The 26,898-nt window shown below is 42.1% G+C and overlaps 2 protein-coding genes across 2 annotated transcripts in view; both read left to right on the top strand.

Annotated features, from left to right (window-relative positions):
• Positions 1–12,944, top strand: part of hmga2 (high mobility group AT-hook 2) — a 37,310-nt gene extending 24,366 nt beyond the window's left edge. Inside the window, exons 4-5 of the mRNA XM_020099789.2 lie at positions 1,253–1,285; positions 6,581–12,944. Of these exons, the coding sequence (XP_019955348.2) occupies positions 1,253–1,285; positions 6,581–6,649 (102 nt within the window). The 3' untranslated portion in view covers positions 6,650–12,944. The remainder of the gene's footprint in view (positions 1–1,252; positions 1,286–6,580) is intronic.
• Positions 12,945–17,486: 4,542 nt separating this feature from the next.
• Positions 17,487–26,583, top strand: dera (deoxyribose-phosphate aldolase (putative)). Its single transcript, XM_020099794.2, has 9 exons — positions 17,487–17,637; positions 18,251–18,348; positions 18,916–19,063; positions 19,172–19,267; positions 19,365–19,499; positions 22,403–22,531; positions 24,827–24,939; positions 26,099–26,248; positions 26,373–26,583. Exons 1-9 carry the CDS (start codon positions 17,607–17,609, stop codon positions 26,427–26,429), a joined length of 957 nt encoding a protein of 318 aa, XP_019955353.1. The 5' UTR covers positions 17,487–17,606; the 3' UTR covers positions 26,430–26,583.
• Positions 26,584–26,898: the final 315 nt, after the last annotated feature.

The raw sequence follows: 26,898 nt of genomic DNA on the forward strand, positions 1-26,898 counted from the left end.
ATGGTGTTCTACATCGATGGTGGATCTAAAAGATTTTTACGTCAAAGTATTGTGCAAATATTAGTTACATGACTTGTATAGGATTTATAAATTATATTTGTGCACAACTGAATTAAATGTACATTTGTTTCTTTGCACGAATTCACATTTAATAACATAGTATTGTGAGTACAAATCCTCATTCGCGCATTTGTGGATCTTGTGCATTTGCCAGTAAGGGTTGGGTGGGGGAACTTCGTGAGTCACCACAATGCCAGTGAAGATGGAGGGCAGTAGTAGGTGCCTGCCAAATCAAATGGACTGTTTCTCTAGAGATTTTCTCTCTCACTTTGACATTCTGTGGAGATTTTACTAGATCGCTGGCAGGAAAAACTCCAGAGAATGTCCGCAGCAACCGACTCAGACATTTGCGTTCTCATATACAGGCCCTCCGGATCATTTCACAAGATTATCCAGAGTTCAGTCCATTTATTAAAGCAGCTTGAGTACAACTCAACACTTTTGTGCACCAATGGGAGTCTATTAATGAGTCTATCACAAATTTGCAGTATTTATTTAAAATGTGATATTGTGAAATTTCAATGACCGTCTCAAGATCAGGCAACATTTAACTTTATCGGTGTAACCTTTTCAATTTGTCATAGCTAGATATTGAGTGTGACTTTGTCCATGACCTGCAGGAAGAGTAGTATTTACTAAACCAAAGTTCAACACACACTATATGTACAGGCCCAAATTTTGGACTCATGATATGCGATCATGACAAACATGTTGTACTATGGACCTCACTGAAAGTACACTGACAAGACAATGCAAAATTGTGTAGTAATACTATAATCAACACCTTTGCAAACACTTACCATATAAGCTTATTCCATCTGAACTGGGCAAATATTCATATTCAATAAAATAATCAGATTTATTCATCACCTTGAAAAACATGAAGCATAAGTGTGCACAAGGCCTAATAGTGTTATTGTATTTCATTATAATCATTATACAATACATTCATTGTTTATAGCAGACCTATAAACACTGTGCATTCTACATCGTCCTGTGTGATGCTATTTTATGGCTGGCTTTCATTTCCACTTGAATCTTTATACCAGCCAGGCCTAAATTCTAAGTTTTCTTTGAGCCACTATGTGACATGTTCTGGTAAATAAAACGTCTGATGCTTGAACTTATTCTCGCCCATGTTGACAGAAAGTGGAGACACATGACTAACCTTTAGCCATCTTCTCTTTTGCAGCCACAACAAGTCGTCCAGAAAAGGCCTGCTCAGGTAAGAAACTCTATGATTGTGCATGGACAACTACACACAGATGCAACACACACATAGAGGATGAATTACATGTACTTTAAATGGATGTTGTTTGCTAATTTCAGGCCACATACTGATAAAGATTTTGGAAACCTACGAAAAACATCCTCCAAAATCTCACGCACATACAAACACACACACACACACACACACACACACACACACACACACACACACACACACACACACACACACACACACACTAGGATCTTGTCATGTTTCACCACTATCTGCAGAATGACACTAACATTGCTTGTCAGTGCCCTCTCGTTCCATAACAAAGGACATTTGTGACATTTGGACATTTGGTTTCTGGTCTACAGCGTTATGGTTAAGGTTTGGTTAAGTTTACATGTGAAACCAACTTAATTTGTATCAAGGAAAGGATGAAGTTGGCAAACTGACAGTGGGAAACAGTAAAAAGTACCCAGCAGGCTCCTGTGTCAAAGTACAGTTCCATGCTTTGTTGACCGCCCAGCCAAGCTCTTCCCTTTAAAGAGGTTTTACAGCTTTGCTCCTGACACATGAGTCACAACTGACGAGTATGTGGGTCCCATGTTTTGGGTCTCTGTTGTGTTTTTCATACTGGCTTTGTTGAAAGTTTAGGTGATGGAATGATGCTTCTCGGAGACCTGGAACATCTGCGTGCATGGCTGCTGCAGCATCAACTTTGCTCGTGGCCAGCACGCCTGATGAGAACTGTGGCAAAAGTCATGTCTTGTAAATACAGGAGGGGTGAAACGTGACGTGAGTTATCTCTGGTGCTCTTGGTGAGAAATTCCGAGGCCGGCTGCAGTTCTTCCACGTCTGCGCGTTCACATGTAGCAGATAATTAGATGCCGTTTTGTGTCACTGGTGCGAGCGCCCACATCAGAGAGCCAGCGAAAGCAGATTGGTAATAAGTGAGTGAAACATGACACAGGGCCCTCCAGCCCCCCCCCCCACCCCCCAGCATTCTCTCACACTCCAGGAATCCACCGGACCCCCCCCTCCTTTCGCTGGTGCAGGCCACCTCTTGGTGTGAATGCATAACTCGCCTCTGATTTGTGGCTGTGTGGGAACAGTGCTGAGGTAGTTGGGAGGTGCTGTGAGGCCCTGGGAGCTGCAAGCCATAAAAACGTCATTTAGCTCTCTCCGGCTTTGATAGGCTGCTTTATATCGGCCCCAGCAGCAGCAGCAGCACCACCACCCCACAATAAACCTCAAACCACTCTCATTCCAGTGCACAGTGTCGGATGGGGTTAATGCATGACCCCGCCGGAAACTACAACCTTGCACATGCACATAGAACAGTCTCCCTATAAAGTGACAACTTCTGCTAGCTACCAGAGCCTTGTTCTTTTCTGCTTCACAACACTGTGCTAATGAACAAAGGCCTATGTAGAATGTGTTCTGTTCACCACATGTTTTTTAAAAAGGAATCAAAAAGAATCAGCACTGACATACACCACAGTGTCTTTTATAGTCTAGTATAGGTGTACTTCATGTTGTAGTATCATGTGGATGGAGAGATGGTTTCACAGATCCTAAAAACAAATCCCAAAGTCCCTGATATGAACCTAATGTCAGTCTAATCCACAGACTTTTCGTCAATTCATCACCGCACACAAAGCAACTTATAAAGTCACAATAGCAGAATTGATAAAGACAAAAATGTAGAGAATAAGGGCAGAACAGCACAAAGCCCTCCCTTTTATTTCCAACCTTATTTCTGCTCCGCTCATCCCAGAGTGGCAGAGTGTTTAACTCTTTGCTGGCAAAGCTGTCAAGGCTCACTCAGTAGAGATGCTCCATAGTGCTCATAAAAGGAAAAAGCTGTGCTTCTCCATACTGTCATTCATAGAGTATGTAAAACAGCAGTGAGCAGCCTTTATTTATAAAGGAAAGATTTGATTCCAATGATCAATGTCAGGAATTGATCACAGATCTAACAGCACTAAATTGCTCACACACAATAGAAAGTAAAAATCTGCTTCCTGAACACTTTAAAATCAAGGTCCATGAATTATTCTTTCATTAATGAAAATCTCTCTTGCATTGTTACAGTAAGCGAAACGAAATTCTTGGATCCTAAAATTAATTGTTTCTACCCCGACCCACATCCCATGAAAACTGAATTTCAATTTGACTATTAAAGCATAAGATTTGATGTGCAGTAGTTAGCATAGGTCTTCCTTCATGGAGGATGAAAAGCAACTTTTTGCTGCGTCTCTGGTAGATTCTTCTGACCATACTCACATTCAACAAATCCTGTAGAACACAATGGGGTCCAAAAAGCCACTTTTCCATTCGTTTCCGCCATGGCACCAAATTCGAGATGTCCATGCCCTAACAAGGCTGTACTGTCCGAACATCTAGCCCGAGTCTAAAGGAGTCAGCTCTCACTCAAAGCATTCAACACTTCAAGATGATAGGGCTGTAAGACAGCTAAATGGCATGTGACAGCTGTGGAGATTACTATGGCTGTGTCTCAATTCAGGAGATGCATTCTTTGGAGGCTGCATTTGAAGACAGTGGGACACTGCAACAAGGCTTCCCCATTTCAAAAGCTCCTCCAAATGTGGCTTCCTTTTATCCCAGAGAAACAAAGTCTACAATGGGCAGATCCCTCTTGGGCCAACCTGTCCCACAATTCATTGCACCTGTTTTTAAAGTGGTAATCTCTGGCAAGACAAGGTTAAAAAGTAAAAAAAAAAACAAGCGGCATCAAAATGTTCTAGAATTGAACCCAAGAGCACAACAACAGACAGTGTTAGTGTGGGCAACGTGGTTTATTCGCCGACAGAGCAGAGAAAAGACAGACAGAGGTCAACACCAGGATATCAGTCCGTATAGCAAACAAATCTGAAGGGGCAGGCAAGAAGGGAATCCAAAATCCAAACGGGGTAGTAGTCAGGTCAGGAACAGGCAAGAATACAGAATATAAGAGGAACACACTAGACTATCTGACCAGTATAATACACAGATGAGCTAATGAGGGAATGGGGAGCAGGTGAGTGTGTGTTTGTGTGTGTGTGTGTGTGTGGGGAGACTCAGGTGAAGGGAATTAGGTGATTAGTGGCTTGTGACAGTGACTGGATCTGAAGTGACAAAGAGAGATGATTAGAAACAAGGCATCGGTGGATGGATGTGACAGTTGACACTGATCGTAGGAATCCACCACAGACTGTCTCACTTCATCTCAGCCTTTTGCGATCTTTGCAGCACAGGAAGGCCGCTTCCTTCTTGGACCACACAGACCACGGCCCCTGAATTAGGACACAGCTTATATCAGTCATCAGGAAGAGGTCAAAGTCATCGGCCAGAAATCAGTGAATTGCTAGAGAATGACAAAGGAGGCCATTTGTATTCAATGCTTAAGTAAAGGTTACAGCCATGAGTGGGTACAGAGGGAATGGAAATATGCAAATAGAGGCAAAGTGATGCCAATTGGCTCCAGGCAACAGAAGTTGAGTCTATGTGAGTCTACTTAATGAGATCAGAGAGAAAGGAGAGTCAACAGAGAGATAAAGGAGTCCAACCCTTGTTTGGAGGAGGTCGGGCTGGATTGGTCAAGAACGTGTGAATGTGTGATCTACCAAGAGTCAGAGTTGGTTTTGACAGGCTGTTCCTGTTGCAAACTCTAAACCTAAACTTTGATTGTGAAGTGGCAGGAAGGCTGATATGGATTCTTTTGTAAAAATAGTGGTTAAAGATTTTGCTTTTCCACTGACAAACATCACAGCTTTGATGATGCTGCGATGGATCATTCTGGTAGAAAACACCCTCACTATAGGTTGAATAAATTAGTGTTTTATCCACGGACATCTCCCACACCCTAACACCACCTTTTTCCCCCTGCTCTCATTTGCCCTCGTCACACATGGTAGCATTTAGCGGAGCACTCAAGGCTGCAGTGTGTGAACACTAATGAATGGAGTTGGAGCTGCAGGATGCAGACAGGCTTCGGCAGCGGGCGTCTGCTGAATGGGTGCACCGCCATGGTCTGGGAAAGGAAGTGGGTTATAAATTGTATCAGTTAGCCTCCCATCATAAAATGAAGCCATGTGGAAAATGAAATCCATTTCATCTGTGGAGGGAGGAGGAACATCTCTGCTTGTTGTCACAGTGGTCACCGTGCACTTAAAAAAAGATCAAGCGACTTTATCTCTGGAAAAATTTTGAATCCATCATTAACACTTGTTGCAGTGAGTTTATTCACATTCAGCGTTATTTTTTAGACACATTTTGAACTTTTGCATGAAGAAATGTAAAACAACAACACAATGCAAAAGTCCTATACACAAAAAAAATAAACAAAATGAGTGCTTGAGGATTTGCTTTGTTACTTCACAATTACAAAACAATTTGCTTTTTATCATGGCTGGGTAATAAATGAAACTTTATTTTTAATTTCCATAAAGTCAACAATTGTCATAATTAGATTTTATTGGATCATGGATTTGTTGGATTACATTTAAGGTGAAAGGAAATCCATTCTTAAATTAGGATGATTGGGCCTCGTTCACAAATTTTCTTAAATCGAATACGTTTGCTAAGAAAACGTCAGATTCATGACGGGTTCTTCACCTGCAGTATTGTTCTACATCTGTGTTCTATCGATGAATGCCTTGTCTTCGTAAATTGATAGTGCGTGCCAGTTTTCCCCTATTGACATTTCTTCGTTGCTTGACTTTTCCTGCAAACCAAGCTGTGGAGGTGAGGGGGATGGGAGAGCACTTTCACCTGCACCGCAGAGGATCAATCAGCGCAGGTGAGAGCTGTTAGCTGATTGATCCTCAGGTTGAGAAGGCAGTGGTGGAGCTGTGCCTTCGAGAGACACACACGCTGGACAGACACGTGGAGAGACAGAGACATTGGGGCAAAAAGCCAAGCAGCTTCAAGCCCCCTCACCTCCACACAAGCTAAGACGTGGAGCAGATGGGCCATAGGTCCATGAGTAAAAGCAACACACATCTCTTCAGCATCAACTGACTGAAATGCACCTTTGCATTATGAACTGTGAATGGCTGCCCTGTCGGTCGCGCGGTTCTCCATCAGGGACAGCTCTGTCTTGTCATGCGCATGACCGTTTCCGGTCAGGGGTTAACCATTGACTCTGCGACCATGTAGCAATTAGCCGCTTGATTAACCCTGTGAACAAGTCACCGAGCAGATGCGGTTGTGGTCGTGCCTCATCTTTAAGTGAGAGTGTGCGCGACTTTAAAAAAAAAAACAGTTTTGAAATGACATAGATCATTTTGTTTGCATCCACAGGAAGAAGACGAAGAAGAAGAAGAAGAAGAAGAGGAGGAGGAGGCTGGAGAGTCCCCAGAGAAGGACTAAGCTTCCACACCGTCAAACCTCTACCTCAATCAGCTGTCAGGTCTTTCGAAGGAGAAAGACTGCCTTGACCACTTAATTTAGCCTTTTCCCAACATTATTCTACTTCAATTCGAGAATTTCCAATGTTAATCTTTCCGTTTTCAGTCTCAGCGTGCGTCCACACACTGATCAGTCACCGAACGGGCGGAAATGTTCAGTGTTTTTGATACGTTTCTTTTACACAGGTCATTCAGAACGCAGCAGCATCAGAAAGAAACTAATCGTACTGTTGCCGCCTCCTCTTGGCCGATCACACAAAAGCTCACCTCAACACATTCCGCCTGTCAAACAGTCAGGCAGAGACACATCATCAGCAAATACAACAAACCTACACTCCTCAGTCGGAATTATCTAAAAACAAACAGAAACAGCCATAATGAGTAAGTGTGGCCCGCACCCCAACAGTTGGGGTTTGTGGTCCCTCAGACACATCATCATCTTCAAATGCCACTGAGCATTAGCAGACCCCATCACATACCCCGTCGGTGTTCACTGGTTCTCCAGACGTCAGTAGAAAAGAAACTGGGTCAGTCTGGTTTGGTCATTCAGGAATGAAAGATCAAATGTCTGCCGTTCCAATATTTCAGTGTTGGCTCTAAAACAAAGGAGCGACCTTCCCTCTCCACATGCAAACCAAACTGGTGTCAAGCCACCAAGGACAGGGAGACACAGAGATATTTCCTCAGGGCAGTGGCTGGGCTAAGGCCACTTCGACAAAGAAGTTTGCTCAAGTTGTTAGAATTAACAAGCTTGTATATATATATCATATATCATCTTTATATTTCACAAATACACCATCCTCCATGTTCCCTGCAGCACCCACTACAAAGGTTCATCATGGGAGGAAATGCTCTTGTCTCTTGACAAACCCAACCATGCCAGCAATCAATTATTATTAGACTGGTTGTTTCAGTTTTACCCCCCAATTTAGTTTTTTTTAACAAATTCTTAATCCTTTCCTGGTGAATTCTACAAATGTATTGGTTTAGAAAATACAAACGCCATGTCCAAGCTGGAAAGTTTGAGATTTTTAACATCAATATAGCAGCAAATATCTTCAGTCTTTTCTATGCAAAGATATAGTGGCGTAATGGCGTCCTGAGTGGAGTTCGCAGTCCCACTTCCTGTGTTAGCACACCCAAAGCCCAATTCGTGCTTTTGCATCAAGGCTATGGTGTAACCTGAGTGTAGACGTGCACTCTACACAGAGCCCCACGCCGTGCCCTGACGTGCACCTCCCCAAAAATGTAAATATACGTTGAGGCGACGCAGACCGTAAAGAGTTGTGATTTTTTTAATTGAGTTGAAGGACCGAACACGGAGGACGTCTTTATTTTCTTCATTGCAGTTCTTTTAGAAAAAGTAATTATCCTTTAACATCTATCAGCTCCAACTCCAATATGGTCCTCTTAATAACACTCGCCATTGTTCTGTGGTAAACAGAAACGTGGACCACAAACCACAAAACACTTAACACCAGCACAGAAACTCTACAGCCAGTAGTTTTGGTGTTATAATTGCAACTCGTCTCACACACACACACTATGAATGCTCCGCCCCGGGCTGAGGCTACGTGCGCACCTTCGTTGTATTGAGCATCAGACCGTGTTAGATCACACGTTATTAATTCATAAGGCATTTCAGTCAACTAAAAATCTTAATACCTCTTATCAGTGCAGCTAGAAACGATGGTTGTGAGAGCCAGCTCAATGCTGACAAAATCCAACCCTTGAGACTAACAAATGATTGTTCCCCCTTTTATCCGGCACAAAGCAAAATATGATTCATTCAAGTGACAGTTACTCGCCAAGGTGCGACCACACCCACCTGGCTTTGTATGGGAATATGAGAAGGCATTATTGGTTTATTGCATGTTATGCCCCAACACACACCCATGATTTACCGAGCACACCCCTTTTGAAACATGCACCTGTTGGAGTTGGACACGCCCTAAAAGCATATGTTCCTCTCACTGTAGACCACATCGATAAACTAGAGCCTATTTCCCATACCGCTTATTTGAAATGTATTGATTTGATTTTTGAGATACGTCCAGGGTCAGAGAGATTTTTAAAAGAGGTAACCAAGATTGCAAACTATTGAGACACTACAAGAGCTCTGCTTTGTTTCCCCTGTTCTTGGTGGACTTAACACGCCTCTTTCATTGGTCTAGAAAACAACAGAACGACTCTCTACATCCTTAATAAGCTCAGACTACACATCCTTAACTAACCTCAGACTACTGTTTTTTTTCAGATTTACATTAACACACTTATGTACATAGCATCACTCAGTTTGTTGTTTGCACGACATAGCTTTAAAATCTTGATTCCATCATTGATGTCACACTGCAAAGAAAATCCAGAGGCTTGGAGAAAAACAAAACCTCAAGAAAAACCACAAGAACAAACCACACATTACCTCTTGACACACTTGATACCTGGATTCAGCAGCAGTGTGACACTGAACGTCTCATCTCGCACTGTAACCCCAGGGAGCCTCGGGTTTGAGGAAACCTGACGGTGTTGCCAGCGCTCTCTGGTCACTGATATGCAATATCTTCTCATGACTTCCAACTACCTCTGACTCAGCACAACCAGCTCATGAACACTGTTGCTCAGTACAAACAAAACCGACGCCACCGGGCGGGCAGAGGGCGTCTCGATATTTGATAACGTGTTGTGAAATTATACTGTACATTGAAGCGAGGTCATGCCAGTGGTTCTTGTCAGGAGGGGAAATGGCAATTTGTCTTCAACTGTAATTTTTGTAAACGTCAATTACAACAGAGTCATGTGGGTCAAAATTAAAGGAACACTGTTTTTTTTTCTTCGGCCTGAAAATCGCTTTAACACAAGAAGTGAGCAGAAAGTCTGAAAACCCTTGATAATATGACTTAACAACATTTTGATCAAAATAAGTAAAAAAAAAAAGAAAATTCTTGTTAATTCTTGTCTATTCTTATATAAAACATTAAAATTGATGCAAGGAACTTGAAGATCCAGTTAGTCGGATCATGTTTTGGTCACTTCTTTTTTAAAGCTGTCGAGCAGAGTTGCCACATCTTAGCAATGTGACTGTCAGGTTACCTTCTGCTGTGATGGTCGAAACTGTGACAATAAGTTAAAAGAATGTTCTTTTAATTGTTGACAGACTCTAAAGCCTGCTGTCCAGCATTTAAAGTTTCCATATGCCCAGATTTTTTAAGATCAGGCTTTTTTATTGTAGTTTGAATTTGAATTGGATTTATTATAAATGTTATATTTACAGTTGAGTTCAATCAACCTTCACAAGTGACTTTGAGACGCAGTCTTTAGAGTTTGTCTCTCCCACACTCGTACATGACGTTTCCTTCTGCCTATCGATTCGTAGGCAGGAGGAATTCATTCATTAATACTGAAAACACGAACGCAGCTAACCAATATATAAGTACTGTTTTATTTTTCTCTTTCACCTCAATGTTAATTTGTGTCTAAACATTTTAATGAAACAAAACTTTGCAAACTGGGTCCTCTGTTCGACAAAGTGTTAACTTGAATTATTTTGTACTGATTTACACAGCGGTTTAATACGGATCAAGTGTATGTATGACACTACATGATATAACTTCAAATGTCTTTGTTTTTTGTTTGACTTTGAATAGCTGTCTCTCCTGAGTTATGTGTACTACCTATATATGTGCAGTACCTCAAACAGGCCGATAAAAATGGACTCATCAGTTGACAAATACCTACCTCCAGTCTTGAAAAGGAACGATTTTACCGGTTTACTTTCAGCGTGAGTTACCTTGACGTGTGATATGATGTATATCAGGTCTACAGAAGCTCCTCACTTAACATGCTGTGTATTGGATCTTTCAAGTGTCCGATCTCAGTACATTTGGATTCACACCCTCAAAGTGACCTTCAGGTTTATAACAGATATTTTTGGATTCTGTATATTTCATTCATGGATATGTTTTCTTGTTTTTAATTAGTAGATATCAATATACTTGATTAGCTGTTATGTGTACTTCACACAAATGTGATTTTCTTGTCTTGTTATGTGGTTAAACCAGATGTATATGGAATTGCTTTTCACTTAGTGATAGATCATATTTTCATGGCCTGTCATCATGGCAACCTTGAATCGTTAACATGGTATTTTGAATGTGGCCAGAGGTAGAACCTCAGAGAAGCTGTGGTGAACTCTTCGCTAAACCAACCACCTGCACAGTGTTGTGGACTGTAAAGCAGCCTCCAGTCAAATTCCGTTTCAGTTTGCGCCCCGTTTTTTTCATGAGTGAGGGGAGAAGATCTCAGAAAAAGTAGACAGTGAAAAGATTGACCTTTGACACCTTTCCGCTGCCTCTTAAGATCTGAGATATAACTAAAAATGTGTAATAAATTAATAATAAATGTATTATTGATGGGTTAGCACTCATTATCTGGAGGTCAAACATTTTTTACTTGTACAGATGAGTAGATTTTGTGTATCTAAGGCTAGAAAAACTGAATTTGAGTAAATTAGGAAGGACTACATATTCATCAATAATGACAAAACCAAGAACGATTTGTTTTGCCTTCAATAACTAACTTACAGTATCCAAACACTGTGCCGGTTACGCTGTTTCTAACTATGCAAACAGTCTGATTTGAGAGAATCACAATGTGCTGTTAAATGAGCTAAACTGTGCACTGCTGTTGAGGCAGGCTTATCAGTGGCTTTTAACAAATGGCTGAAACAGACAGGCTTCATCATTTCAAGAATCATTAAATAGCAGATGGCATCATTGTGTGATCTGTAGGTATCTGGGTGAGTAACATACATTTTAAACAGTTTTAAAGGGAAGCTACACCATTCAATTCTCGGAGGAAGACACTCAGTAGATCTTACCTTCACAAAGGCCCATCAGTCTCCTTGAATTCAATCAAGCTGCACCAAAATTGCTCACACTGAACATGGTCCATGCATAAACTGGTGCAAATGTCAAAAAATGCAAAACAAAAATCTGATATCTGAAATCTGAAAAATCGGAAAGTGATACAAATTCTCGGATCCACTCATGAAGAAATTGAACCTCTGGGTCCATGTCTCATCCTAGTTTCTCGGAAATCCATTGAGAGGATTTTGCAAAATCCCACTGACAAACAAACGTGGGCAATTTAAAGGCTCATTCTGGTCCTTGTGGAGAAACTTGTTCAGGCTTGAATGCAGGTGGGCGGCCCATGAGCTGTGTTAACGACCTGCGTTGATCAGGATTGCCACTGTTGTTAATGCAATCAACAGTTACAGTGTGTGTGAGCGGTGTGGTACCACTGTTTGTACTCATACCTCAGAGTCTTGTCTGTCCTGACATGGTCAGGAAGGCAGTGGAGAATTCACCTGAACCGAATTTTCAAATCTGAGCATTTGAGTCGGTCAAAATATGTTTTGCTAGAAAAATCCCCTCATCTGACATTCTATACCCAACACGGATTTGTGTGATAATGCGTGCAGCTCAAAAAATTCAAACACAAGGTGTAGTTTCTCTTTGCTGCACTCACAATGCAGTGTATCCAGATCACATGATAATACCAGATGTAAATGGCATCTACAGAGCTCAACCAGCTCCAGGTTTTGAGCTCTTCATTTCCCTCAGAGATGTGGACTTGATTTCAGCAGAGTGTCAAACACCAGCTCATGTTCTCTGGCAGAATGACTGTAGAAGCCACTGTTGTCGAGCTCTCAGCTCCGGGAGTCTTAATGAAGTTGATCTTTTCTCTTCATGATATCATGTTCTAGTACAATCAAATACACATTACTACCTCCAGAAAGGCCTGCTTTTACCTCGTTTTCAACCTTAAATACTGTTTAAAAATTCAGGTGTCTGAGAGCGTATGGAGAACATCTTAAAATGTATATGTATATCTATATATATAGATATACATATAGTTATTTTTGTCTGGGATGCATTTTGCAAGATGTTTTTTCTCTGCCTCTCCGTCACCGTTAGGTAAGACTGGACATTTACACTTTGAAAAGGAATTTTCTTACTTTATACAATGTTATGTAGTTAGCCTGTGAGGTGGGTGGAAAGATGTCCCAGCTCTCTGTCTGCCTTGCTCCCTGTGTATCGTTTCAAACGTCTTCTTCCGTGTCTAACTTTTATTGCTTCCTCTATCCACCTAATATTACTGTCTTGACTTCACTACAGATTTTGCTTGCTTGCTAAACAAAGTCTTTATAGGTATTCACTGTGTTTTATTCAGCACAATAAAATGTATGGCATCCATAACATATGTCTGAGTATTTATTTTGGGCACAGCAGGAAGGATTAACACGTCACTTCCTGTGTCATGTGGCGCTTAGACCACACCTACTAATCATGCATTATGTATTGACATATGAATCTGTTCAGGCCGGGACTCTGATCAAGGGAGAGAAATTTGGGGCGGATTGGACAATGCACAGTGGAGTTAAAACAACTTCCTGTGTTGTGTCAAATTTTCCACAGGTACTTTTCTTTTTTGTGATTAATATATTTTATTGTTTTTCTTTAATGAGGCAAAAAAACCACATCAGTCACATCATAGGGCAATATAAGATTTCAGAGACATGACACCCGGAATATTGACAAAAGTTACACAATCATGGTTGATCCACACATTCAGGCGTCAGCTAAGGGAAGGTCACTCTTACTCACCAACTGTGATGTGGGAATGACCAGCAGAGCTCCACTCACCACCAAAACATGAAGGGGTTAATAAGTCCTTAAAGGAGTTAGAAGTGAGGCTATTTATTGCTTTAAAAGTGAGGAGTGGAATTTTGAAATCAATGCGGAATGTTGAAGGCAGACAGGGTGGGTTGACAAGTTCAGGAGAATTCTGTTAAAAAGTATAGAACGTTTATAGAAAAGTTTAGAAATATAAGCATGAAAATGATAGCTGCAAATAAGTATATACTGAAGATAGAATGAGGAATATTTCTATATATGTATGGATACATTTTTCTCAGTTGTAGTCCCTGTCGGTGGAGGGAGCTCTGACTGATGCCAACACAAAATGCTTTACAATAATTATGATGAGAGAAAATATTGAGTAAATCAGTAGGAGATGATCTGATTGTAGAGGTTTATTAAGTTAAAAGAAGAAGGCTCACTTGAGCATCAAAGAAAAGCTCTAAATCAGTGATAATATTCTTGCTGATTTCTCTAGATTTCTCTAGAAGTGGGCTATTAAAAACTAGAGACTGTGAAAATCCCAGATCAGCAGTTTCAGAAACACTCAAATCTGTCAACTTCACCAAGATCAGACATTTTTCCCTCAGTCTTGCGTTTGATATAAACATCAACTGAAGTTTCCGACCTGATTAGATGGCTGCATACTGAATTGTAATTGACAGCCACAAAGACGATAAGGCTGTAATAGGTTCAACATCTGTCCAACAGTAGCTCCTGTTACCCAGAAACTGCAAGAAACACTTGGCAGCCCCACTGAAGAACCTGTTGAGCTCTTAGGACAATAAATGAACAAGCGGAGCCACACACGTAGAAGACAAGACGAAGATGTCAGGAGAGCTGACACCGGTGTTAATGTGCTGCAAACAAAAACACGTGATCTCTGCAGTAGAATTCTATTCATCACATCCTGCCGCTGCCTGCTGCACCACCAGAACACGCCGGCGATTTCTGAAAGGAGAATCTCCCGCTGTGTTGTGCGTGTGTGGAAAGTCTGGAGCCAATCCTCTGCACATCCTCTGGAGATCATGTCTGACAGCGGTTATAGAGTCTGTCCAACACATCAACATTAGCCTGCTCTCCTCACCCAGTGAAACCTTTTGACATTATTCCACTGTGACGGCGGCTGCGTATGATACAGGAGCCATTTGGTGTGGAAGGGGCACGAGACATATTTCTCTTCATCTAGCTTCAGATTGTTTCCGTCTATGACCAGGAGCCTACTGACTCACTTCCACTCATCCCTCACTGACTCAGGCCTCTGTCACTCTCACCACAGCCCAAGAACAACCCCCCTCCCACATCCTCCTCTCCTCTCTCCCCACTCCTGTGATTCATTTGGGCCTCACTTTGCCCCCTGCTTCACTTCTTACAGTGGAACTCATCCTCCTCCTCCTCCCCCCTTGCCCTCGCCTTTGAGTATGACCCCAGTTTAATGAAGCACAGACTCCGAAGGCTGACCGAACCACAGCAGCGAAGAGACCCCCCCACACACACATACACACACCCTCCCCTTCCACTTGCCACTCAGGACCACTCCTAAGTGGCGCACCATTCAACATTTCTCTGAGAATCAAAGCTATGCAGATTCTGCATCTGAAAATCCTCAGGCAGCTGAGCTGTTCAAATAAAACAAAAAGGGAAAAACTCATGGGTTTGGTTTGCACCAAGATGTTCAGCGATTGAAGAGAAAGATTTCTGTTGGCAAGAAAAAAAACTTCTGTGGTAACCTGAAGCTGCTTTCGGGGGAATTCCACCTCAGCAGTGTCATGACCAAACTCACGGGACACCAGGAAGTGTTCACTGTTTTTCACCAGGGAAGCTCTTTATCTACACTGCAGAACTATTCATCTGCAAGGCATAACTCATAAATCACTCCCAGTGTTGTGCTTATAGATTTTTCTTTTTTTTGTGGGAATTGTGTAAAACTCTGAAACATAACAGAGAAGAAAAACTCTGGGAAAATTCTACAAAAGATGATTTGTAATAAATAAATGTATATTTACACACCTTATCAATTCAAACATGCCTGTTTGTAAGTACAGAAATGTTATTCTTTATTTTTGGACGAATTTTCCCTGAATTCAGTCTGACACACTGGATTTATTTCATGGTATTGGGAACACAGTTTGGTTGCATGATTCATATGTAAATAGGTTTGCATATAAATGTAAATCAGGACATTAATCAGTTTTTTCAGTCTCATTTCTCAAATCATCCTGAACAACTAACATTAAAAACATTAAAAGCTGTGGTGCTATTTGCCAAAATCTAGCACTGCACTGACATCTAGTGGAGAGTCGAGAACATCATCATTGGTACAACATAAACAATGCAAACACAATTACAAATCAGTTCTGTAGAATCAAGAGTCTTTTTATTGTGCAGAATCTTATGTTGATAAAACGTCACATGTGCCGGTGTGAATCATTTCTGTCTGACAGGGGCCTTTTGTTTACGCGCACACTTAAAAACAGCTAATGTAGCTAATTATGTAAGTTAAACTTATTTTAAATAATATGAGTTTTTAATGTTTGACTTGTTTGGTTTAATGTATTATAAGATTGCACTTGCGCTGTGTAAGCAGTGGGATGTTTAAACTTACATTAAATGCCGTTTTCTTGCAGCCGGTTAAATGTCGACCACACACATAATCAAAAGCTTTTTTCATTGATTGTTTAACCACCTCTCCTGCACAGTCACCACCAGGTAGAGCTGAAAATACACACTGTGGCTTTTCGCTTTAAGTTTTTTTTTTTTTTTCTCACAAGGACTACACAACAATGCAAGGCCTCCCTCACATATGTGTCCATAATATTATGCAGCAGCTCCATGGTAACGGAGCAGGATTCAGCTCAGGCCTGGCCTCTCCCTGCCGCAGATCCGATATGTGCCTCTGCATAAGTCTGGTATGTAACAATTACTCAAACATGTGAACGTACGCTGTGGTCCAGTCCTCCAGGGAGGAAGCCTGTCAGTACATCGTGGCCCTTTAACTTCAAAGTTAGACCTCTCCCTTCTCCCATTTTAGTCTGGACCCATCTCCTTCTTCTTCTAACTCTTCTCATTATTCTGATTATTGTTTTATGACTAATACATCTTTAGCTCTCCTATAGACTTCACCGTTTGCTTCTGGCTGTGAGGACCAAACAACATGTTCCTGGGAGAACAATGGGAAAGCCTTCAGTGAAAATGCTGTGCTTGTGTAGCCCACAACATTTGAGACAAGTATCTTTGCATTGGAAATTGTCTATTCTGTTGCAGCTCTACTCTGCAGCTGGCATCTACTGCTAACTTATCTGGTAATATTAAACTAGTGTGAACAAAGTGCTCTGTATTTACAAGGCTCTGCTCTTAAAGGTACAGTGTGTAGAATTGAGTGACATCTAGAGGTGAGGTTGCATGTTGCAGCTGAATACGCCTCATTTCACCCTCACCTTCCCAACATGATAGAAAACCTGTGGTGAACTTCAGTTGTCATGCAAACTCAACAAGTTTCAATTTCAGTAAAAAACACAGAGAGGACCCCTGCATGTAAATATAAAGTTTGTACATGTAAAGAGCCCATTCTATGGTGAAGACAATAACAATTCATACAATTTAGAGGAAACACACAGGTGAAAAACATCACTAGGATTATTTTATATCCAATTTCTGCCAAAAATTCCTTTGACCCAAATCTTACTTACTGGACCTTTATGTAATGTTTCCTAACAAAAGCAGCAATATATAGAAAAAAAATAATTGTTGAATTATGTTTTTGCCCTCAACATGATGAAGTTAATTTATATGATTTAATATGTTCTTAAAGTGATAAAAGTAAGGGTAAAAAAAAATCCACTGAGAGGATATATATTTATATAATATGTCATATTATGATCATCTAAAACAATATGATATGATATAATATGTCAACAAAGTGATAAAGTTAAGGCTAAAATATAATAGAATATAACATAATAACAAAATGATAAACTTAAAAAAGAGGATATATATTAAAATAATAATTAATATTATGATGAAATAATAAATCATGTAATGTCATGTAAACAAAGCGATCAAGTTGAAGGTAACAAAAAAAAAGGGCTTTTACTGCGGAGAGATTCCACTTCCGCCCACAGCACAGGTTTCCGGGTTGTAGTCAGGAAGTGAAGTGCTGACAGGTCGGTCGTGTCTGTTGCTGCCGTTCACTCTGCCCGGCATCGAACTGTGCTCTCCAACATGTCCGCCAGGAACCCAGGCACCAAGCTCGGTGAGTCACCTCCATTCATTCACCCCCTTCTTCTGTGTCTGTAGCTCAGCTCGTGATTAACACGTGGAGTCGTTTCCGCTTCTTGTTCGCGTTCCACCATCTGTGTCAGTGGAGCCGATCCGGAGTCAGTGGAGTCTGTTTAATCAGTAACGTGTCGGAGGTAACTGACCTGCTGAGCGTCGCTGTCACTTCATCAGCTGACAGGAACACATCGACGCACACGTCCCGTTAGATGCGCTGCGGTGCACAGAGTCAGTGGAATTGAGAACTCGTGACATCCATCCCTCTCCGCTCAGCTGACCTGGTTAACATGGTTTTTACCAAGATGCAGTGTTGGATCCCTTTAAAAACAAAAGTCTAACCTTTTGCATATTCTATGTTGTGTATTTATGCTGCACGCCGGTGGAGATATTGTTGTGTGTGAGAGAAATAACTCAACAGCTCATGGATGGAGTTTCACCAAATGCTTTTGCAGCAAATCTGTCAACAGGTCAACAACAATATGGTCCTATCACATTTTCTAAGATATATAATTAAGAAAATGACATAATGCATTGTTTTAACACTGTCACTCTTTTAGTTTACTGATGGATTTGTGTGTTTTTGTCTGCAGACCTGGAGCGGGTATCCAAAGTGAGAGTGAACACGCAGGCCGTCCTGAAGAGAGCGCAGCAGATCCAAGGACATAAGCTCCTGAAGAAACAGTGGCAGGTAGAGCTTTCCCTCCCCCTTAGTGTGCTGTTACACACGTCTACATGTATGTTTTAATGCTGTCTGCAAGAGTGGACGAGAAGTAAGAAAATAAAAACTTCTTAGGAACTGATCAGCAAGGTGAACCCACGCTCACTGGAGTTCCACTCTTTCTGGAGCTTCTGGATCCAAGATCTTGAACCAATCTCAAAACAACTTTTTCCTCGTAATGTTATGACTTTTTCTTGAAATATCCTCTCAAAACCTCAGATACTTGTGGCCTTAATACTCCTTCGTAATACTGCATTACTCATTCAAGTCTTTACAGATTCAAATCTGTCTGATCAAGCACCTTACCCACATTTTTCTCTCACAGCCAATGTTATCGTGGAGAATAATATCACAGTAGTAACATAAGAAGTTGTAAACAGTTGCACAGATCTAGTCTATGGAAGCAGATTTCACACAGATGTCCACACTGTCTGTTTGACAAAGTGAACTAACCATGAAGACAAAGTCCACCACAAAGTATTTGCACATATGTTGGCTTCCCTGTCATTTTGCCCTTGTTGTCCTTGTGTCCTGCAGGCTGCCTGGCTGCTGAAGGCTGTAACATGTATTGACCTGACGACTCTGGCTGGAGACGACACACCATCCAACGTCCACCGGCTGTGTCTGAAAGCCATCCAGCCGGTCAGGTGTGACCTGCTGCGGAAGATGGATATGCACGACAAAGGTCTGCTCCATTAAAAACATTTGTCCAAAACAAAATTCCTCCTGCAGGGGGCGACACAGACCAGTTTATGACGGTTTCTTTTTCCCTGCTCTGTCTGTTGCGTGTCAGGAGTGACCACGGCAGCGGTGTGTGTGTATCCATCTCGTGTGGCTGATGCTGTAGCATCACTGAAGGCAGCCAACTCCAGCCTCCCTGTTGCTTCAGGTAAGTCTCACTTTTTACTGCAGGACAGAAATGAATGGCGTGATGATCAGGTGTGTGACCGTGCACGCTGTGTACCTTGTTCTTCCTCCTCTCGCAGTGGCCACCGGTTTCCCAGCTGGCCAAACTCCACTGGAGACACGGCTGCAGGAGGTCCGAATGGCAGTGGCTGACGGTGCCGCCGAAATCGACATCGTCATCAACAGGACGCTCGCCCTTACAGGACAGTGGGAAGGTACGCTGTGATCACATGACGCGGAAGTTACTGACAAAAGCATTCCTGCTCTTCCTAAGGGGGCTTTGGGCCGTAAAGCACAGTCCTTGGCTGCAGATGGGGTTGCTTAGTTGTCAAAGAGCTGTTCAAATGTAGAATTACAAATGAAAGTTTGCTACTTATCAAAAAGCAAAATAAAATGTGATGAATTGGATTAATTAGTAAAGTGCAGTATATAAAGATGGAACAGGCCTCTCAGATACATGAACCCTTGGAGGTATATGTGTGTGATAAGATACATCTCTGTGACTTTGGTCCATGTCCAAAGACACGCAGGAGGTGTTTATGACCTGTACCGCTGCCAGCCACCAGGGGGAAATCCAGATGTTTTGGCTTGAGTTTTTTGGGAGCTGTCATCTTAACTGTATTCATAAACAGTCTATCAAACAGGCACTGTAACAGGATAGAACACGTCTGACAGCCGTGCATGCATACATATTAACCTCTCTATGAAAATGTGTGTTTGTGACGTGCCCTGAGCTGACAGTGTTTCGCTCGCTCAACGCGAGCTGAGTTAAAGACAACGCAGACATGTCACACAGGTAGGGATGGAATAAAAGAGACGGGGAAGTCTGTGATGCTGCTGCACAGATGAAAAGAGCTGTGGAGGAGGACAAGGCTCTCGTAGAGCGAGCGCGGCTGCCACGTCGGTGGTCCTTTTCTCGCACAACCAAAGAAAGCTGCTGTTTTGTCAGAGGTTTCCCTTGGGAAGGCTCTCTGTAACGCTCAAACTGCTGCTGGGTCTGCCTGAAGGCTGCTGTGCGCGTCACATAATAAGACGTGAAAACCATTCCTTACAAAACCACTCAAGATTCAACTTTTAAGAAAAGAAGCACGACGAAGATTGGCAGAACTTCTGCGGGTTAGATGAAAACAGAAATAATCGGATGCAATCCAGAATGTTTGATGTGGACCTGGTCGGGACACCACAGCAGTGATATGTGATTGCATGAGTGCTAAACGGGTAGGGAGATGAATGACATTTATAAATGGCACAGTGAATGCAGGTTCGTATATGATATTGAATGAAAAGATGCCCCCCAGTCTCAAGAGGAATAACAGAAAAGCACATTTCTAGGTTGACAATTTTCCCAAACACTGCAAAAAAAGAAATTACTGAAGAGTTTGTAAAAAGTGAAAACTATGGCTGGGAATTTGATAGACTTGAATCCAATAGAACACAATTGAAATACTTTAAAGTGAAAGCAACAAAACCCCTCCAGCAAAGAGGAGCTGAAAAGAATCATCTGTGAAGAATGAACATCTCTCCACAGATTTGTGTAAAACCGGTATCAGCCGTGCCCAGGAGGGTTGAATCCATGATCAAAAATAAGGATGGGCATTCAAAATGTTGAAAAAACCGAAAGAATGACAGTTTTGTTGTATACTGTAATCCACTTACTCCTTTTAGCTGAGTTTGGGGCCAAGAGAAGCTGACTTTTTAAAAGGAAGAAACTCGATAAACCTGATCTTACTTTTTTGGCTCCAAAGTCTCTAGAGTGGGACACACCAGGGGTAATTCCCACTGCGCCATTGACACAAGTTTCTGTTTTCTTACTTTTACTTCCTGTTTTAAATGTTGAAATCGTGGATGCTCGAAGACACTTCTTTGTCTAAAACCTTCATTCTGGATGAGATGGCCTTAGCTAAGGTTTCCAATATGGACGGAGCCAGATAATAGCTGGAGGAGATTCAGTTCCTGAGATAAAGGCATGGATCCTGTATCATACCCTCGCCACAATGGTGCTGAAAAGCAGAACATTTCGCTGCGTGAAGGGTTTTTATTTTGCAGCGGGCAGCAAACCTATGCCCTCCCAAGTGTTCTTGTTTGGGTGCCTGGCCCTGACCTTTCAACTCTGCATCATGGGGGTAGCCACATCTCGCCCAACAATAACAATGTACCCTGTTCTGATGGAGCGTTGAACCCTCATTGACGGTTAAGTGGGGTTTTACTAGACGGAGACAGAAATGCCAAACCACCTCTGGAGACTTTTCACGAGAAAAGGCCCAGAGGAACCTCCATGAGTGGCCGACCCATCACTAGTGTGTGTGAGGGGAGATGCACCTCCTGTCTCGCGGGGGACGGTTTCGGTCTCTCATTTATCAACTTATAGGGGCAGTGGCGAGCTGTTTCTCTGGAGGAGGCCATCAGAATCAGGATGTCCAGATAAAATACAACTCTGATGTCCTCCCTGGGTGATGGCTCCAGGGCCATTTCTTTACATTTGGAGAATTTCCGCAGGGCAACTGACAGCAAAGAGTTTTACTGACACTGGACTGAATACAAAACACAAGGATTTCCTGTGTTTAGTGATGATGGGCACATGCAAGTAAGCGCCTTGTGGGTGAACCAGCTGTTGATGAGCCAGTGAATCTGTCTTTTCCTCGAGGTTTTGTTGAAGAGCGACAGATCTAGAACAGATTTTATTCCAACATTCTTTTGAAAACCAGAACCTGAGGGAGAGAGTCCGGACTGTCGCCCTCTTTTATTATTGTGGCCTCCAATTGTTCATGGGGGGTGAAGACACATCTGAAGCACCTGTGTGGACAGTAGTGACAGCCACTGAGGAGCCCTCTGTGCCGCTGCATGAGCTGAACGTTTGCTCAACGCAGCCCTTTGGGAGGGCAGAGATTAAAAGCCTATGGCAGGGGGTGAGGTGGGGGCATGCACGTCAGGTAGGATATCAGTTTCAGAATCTGAATCATGCCAAAGAGAGAAACCACCTCTTACTCGTACAGATGGAACTTAACATTCTTTTTGTATTTCTCAAATGATCACAACTGAAACTTATTTTGTGTTTTGGTGATTGAATACTTTTTGTCGACATTTTGATCATCGACATGTTTCCTGTCTCCCTCCACAGCCATGTACGATGAGATCCGTCAGTTTCGAGAGGCCTGTGGCGACGCCCACATGAAAACCATTCTGGCTATTGGCGAGCTTGGCACCTTCACCAACGTCTACAAGGCCAGCATGGTCGCCATGATGGCTGGTCAGTGTCCTCACAACCTGCTCTCACACGTTTCAGTGTAACAGTCACACAAATGTTCATTTATTTTGGGTTTATCGCATCAATATTTCAGTAAATTCGTTTATTCTGTTTCTGTCTGATGAGAAACTTGTTCATTCAACACAAGAAAGCTTAAAGTAACTCTCTAGTTGTTTATTACAGCCCCTTAAACTTCCTCACATTTACATATTCAAAACTAAAATTTTAAATAGCTTAAATGCCACTCTACACCTTCCTTCCTTATTTGGCGACTGGGATCTATTAGCATGCTAATACTGGCCCCGCCCCTGCCTCCGTCTCACTACCCCTCTCAGCTCGACGACTGGAGAACAGTGAGGTGTCTGCAAGAAATGTCCCCAAATGAAACCAGTGATGTCACATCACGAGGTCAGGCGCAAATAGTCAGAAAGGAGCGTGGACGTTCCTGGATCCTGCTTCTGGATGGCCTAGTTTCACCAGAGTAAAGTGGCAGAGACGACCTCTACCACTGAAGCAGTGTGTGTTTGACCAAAGCAGAAGCTCCTGTCGGACAAAACATCTTTTAAATAATAGAATACACACAAACAGCCTCCATGGAGTTTAGGCAAAACCATAACTGATTTCACATTTAGGCCTTTAGGCACACAGACGTAGAATTGGTAAAGAAGTCCACGTGATGACTGAGATACTCACAGCTTGTCTACTCAAGAAGCATTTAAGCCGTATTTTTCAGCTGGCCGTGTGACAGAGCAGTTTCTATCTGAATCAGTCAAGATGCCCACACAGGTTCTAACGCCTTGTGTTTTAATCACGCAATTACTACACAGTCATTACAGTATGATTGGGCTCTGAACGCTGCTAAAATACAAGTCACGCACACTCTAGGTTGTACCTTAATGCCTTAACTGCATGTAGACACGTTCAATACACACATTTGTAGTTGTATCTACACATTCACAGATCTATGCACACATATTTGTCTGCACATGTACAAATCTCAATACACTCTGCAAATCTGATCGCACACATAGATTCTGAATACACATTTGCAGTTTCCTCTATGCAAATCTCTGCTCGCTTTTGCAGATTCTTTTACGTATTTACAAATCTGATTACGCACCCGCATAGATCGAGACACAGTCACACAACAAGCTGCCGCTCTGCCAACGTATGCGGCGTGAGAAGAGAGGCTGCTGTCTGTCGAACCATGTTTTGTGTCATGTAGCAGTGAAGAGGATTTAAAAAGTCTGAGGTCTCTGTAGAAGTTGGAAGGCTGTGTGTAATTCCTGCTGTCCTCCAGTATGTGACGCTGCTGCTCAGCTTTTTCTTTTACGCGCTCTCTCTCTCTCTCTCTCATGCAGACACGTGTGCACACACACACGCACACACACAGGGTATGCTTAACTAGCCATCACATAATAAGCCGATTACAGAACCAAATTGTCAGGGGCTCTGATAGAGATCATTATTAAAATGCATTGCTTTTGTCGCCACACTCGCTCCTTAATCTCCTCTTGTTCCTATGAATTGCGTATGAGATTCCTGAAATTGAATGATAATTTCACCTATTAATCTCTGATGCAGGCTATTTTACTCTGCTGTTCCCCGCCAGTATCCCCCTTCCCATGCAAATGAATAGAGCTTCATTACCGCCACCCGCATTTAATAACCGTTATCCATTATCTGGTAATTAAGACACCCCATAACGAATCTTAAGGATTATGCCAGTTTGAGGAGAGGAGAGCAGCTGAAAAAAAAAGACCTGACTGGAAGAATACATAGAACATGTCCTTAATGAAATGGAAATGTTCATCTTGTTCTGTTCAGTAATGAACAGTCATTATACACCATGGAGGCAGAAGGGGTGATTTTTTTCTTTTTCTTTCCTGCAGCCTGCAGTTTGTGGGTAATCTATTAAAGAGCATCATTTCATCTTCTATTTTTATCAGCAAAGCAGATAAAACATAATTGGCTGTGAAGGAAGGGAAGGAAAAATTAAGGATTTTATTGATGAGCATGCAGCTGCCCTCTGTTAGCCATCAGCGGCAGCATATGTTCCTGTCTGGCCAGGCCAGACTATCAGAGTAATGCCCCGTCCATCCTCTGTCTGCGCCCTCACACTGTGCTGCTGACTCCGCTCGCCTACTTTAGCAGCTCACCACATGTTAAATCCTCCTTTACAGGTTTGAATGTGAGGCAGCGTGATAGAAAGCATGCTGACAGATGAATGACGAGTGTAAGGTGAATATTCGCAGGACTGTATCACAAGACGACATGTCACCTGTTTAAATCCGACAGGCTCGGACTTCATCAAGACGTCCACGGGAAAGGAGTCTGTCAACGCTACTTACCCAGTTGCCATAGTGATGGTGAGAGCCATCCGTGACTACTTCTTGTGTACAGGCCACAAGGTACAGTACTTAACTCCTGCAATTCTGTGGGTCGTGAATATTTCCTGGTTAATGAGGTGAAGAGAAAAGTGGTTCCGCACATTGTATATCAGCTGCGTGAATGTTGGCTTCTCTACCAGCACCATTGTCTAATTTATTACTTCCATTAACCCAGGATTCTATAACACAGGAGCAGGAACTTGTAAATCTGCCCATTTTCAGTAAAGGGAGACGCCAACATCTGAGGAGACCGAGACCAAAACTCTACTCAGACCTTAACACATGGACATTTAATGTTGTGCTCAAACAAAGTATACGCATGTTGCTCTTGTTGTGCAAGTGTCTCCCGCAAAATTCCACCATTAGCCATTATTGGATTGTGAGGTATGGATGGGACAAAAACCTAAATAACCATGTACATGTTGATATAAACACACACAGTTGTATATTACTTTACTCCCCACCAGACAGTGGCAGTTCTCAATGTGGATTAAAGCAGTGTGCTGTTGGCAGATGCAGAAAGTTTGTCCTTCATCAAACAGGGTACATGTGTTGATACTTCAGATCAGCAGCCAAAGACAAATCAGGGGGATCACCACCACACAGTATACAGTGATCATCTTTAGCGGCCACACATATAGCTGCAGAGAATTTCTTATTTGTTTTATTTTGTTGTATTCTGTTTCAATCCTCAATCATGTCCTGAAGGTTTGAGAAATGACATCTTGGGAATTATTGCCAGTTATTTAGTTGATATATTTCCTTCATTATTAGAATTATTTTACTACTGACTAACTGAATCATAAATGTGCTCCACATTTGGTCTGAGTGAACCGTTCCAGTTGGAAGAGAACACAGTGTGATGGCTTCTCCTGCTGCAGTTTAACATCTGACATTGTTGCATTGGAAACTGTTTGTCCATGAGTATTTTGTTCTGACACGTTATAGAGGTTGTTCTTATCCTAAATGGAACAATTTGTGGCCATAATTGTGGCATTTAGCTTGTTTTCTTCCCAGGACTTAATTCTACCATAATTCACACAAACACTTCACATACATACTCAAACAATAATTTGAATAAATTTAGTTTTGACTCCTTTCTATAAAGGAGTTAAACTATTAAAGCAACTTTGGGTTTAGAGTGCAATCAAGTTAAGTGTGTGTCCTTGTGTTCTCTCAGGTGGGCTTTAAGCCGGCAGGTGGGATCCGGACGGCTCAGGAGTCTCTGGTGTGGTTCAGTCTGATTAAAGAGGAGCTCGGCAACGACTGGCTGTGTCCTCACCTGTTCCGCCTGGGAGCCAGTAGCCTGTTGGCTGATATAGAGAGACAGGTGAGGACGTACTCACAGCACACATCACCGTTTCCATCTTATTTTTCCTCGAAACATGAATTACTATTCGACATTTAAAAACCTTGTAATTCTATTTAAAACACATTTATTCTTGTGTATGCAGATCTATCATCACGTGTCTGGACAGTATGCGGCCTATCACGAGCTGCCTATGGCGTGAAGCTGTCGACTTCCTTCTTCAATGACCAATCGAAACCTCAGACTCGCCACACAAGCCTTTTGGTGGTTGCCGAGGCAACACACTGACTCATCAATTACAAATTGACACCATAGACTGTAAATAAAGATGGAAATGTCTCCACTCCCTTCAATCACTCGGAACGAGTCTGTGCGTTAATGATCAGGGGATGGATCCACTGTCTCAAGGTCTCACTGATAAACACGTTCAACCACGAGAAACATTTGCCTGACATGTATTTTGAGTTTTTCTTGTGGTCCATCTTCATATACATTCGACGTTTAAAACAAGTTCAATGAATCTTTATCTTTTACTTCCTTAAAGTCTTAAAATATAAACTCCGGCTCTGGAAATAAAAGATAATATATGTGGACATGTTTCTCCCACACCTTTGTTCTTCCCAAATACAAAAACTAATTGACACATTGGATTGCTTAGAGATTGCACAAAT

Source organism: Paralichthys olivaceus, chromosome 23, assembly GCF_024713975.1.
Source record: "Paralichthys olivaceus isolate ysfri-2021 chromosome 23, ASM2471397v2, whole genome shotgun sequence".
Lineage (NCBI taxonomy): Eukaryota > Metazoa > Chordata > Actinopteri > Pleuronectiformes > Paralichthyidae > Paralichthys > Paralichthys olivaceus.

Excerpts from the sequence above, each read along its gene's own strand:
- dera (XM_020099794.2), top strand. The coding sequence starts at position 17,607 with ATGTCCGCCAGGAACCCAGGCACCAAGCTCG. Across the intron at positions 19,064-19,171 it reads GATGGATATGCACGACAAAG|GAGTGACCACGGCAGCGGTG; the intron begins GTCTGCTCCATT and ends GTTGCGTGTCAG. Across the intron at positions 19,500-22,402 it reads CCTTACAGGACAGTGGGAAG|CCATGTACGATGAGATCCGT; the intron begins GTACGCTGTGAT and ends CTCCCTCCACAG.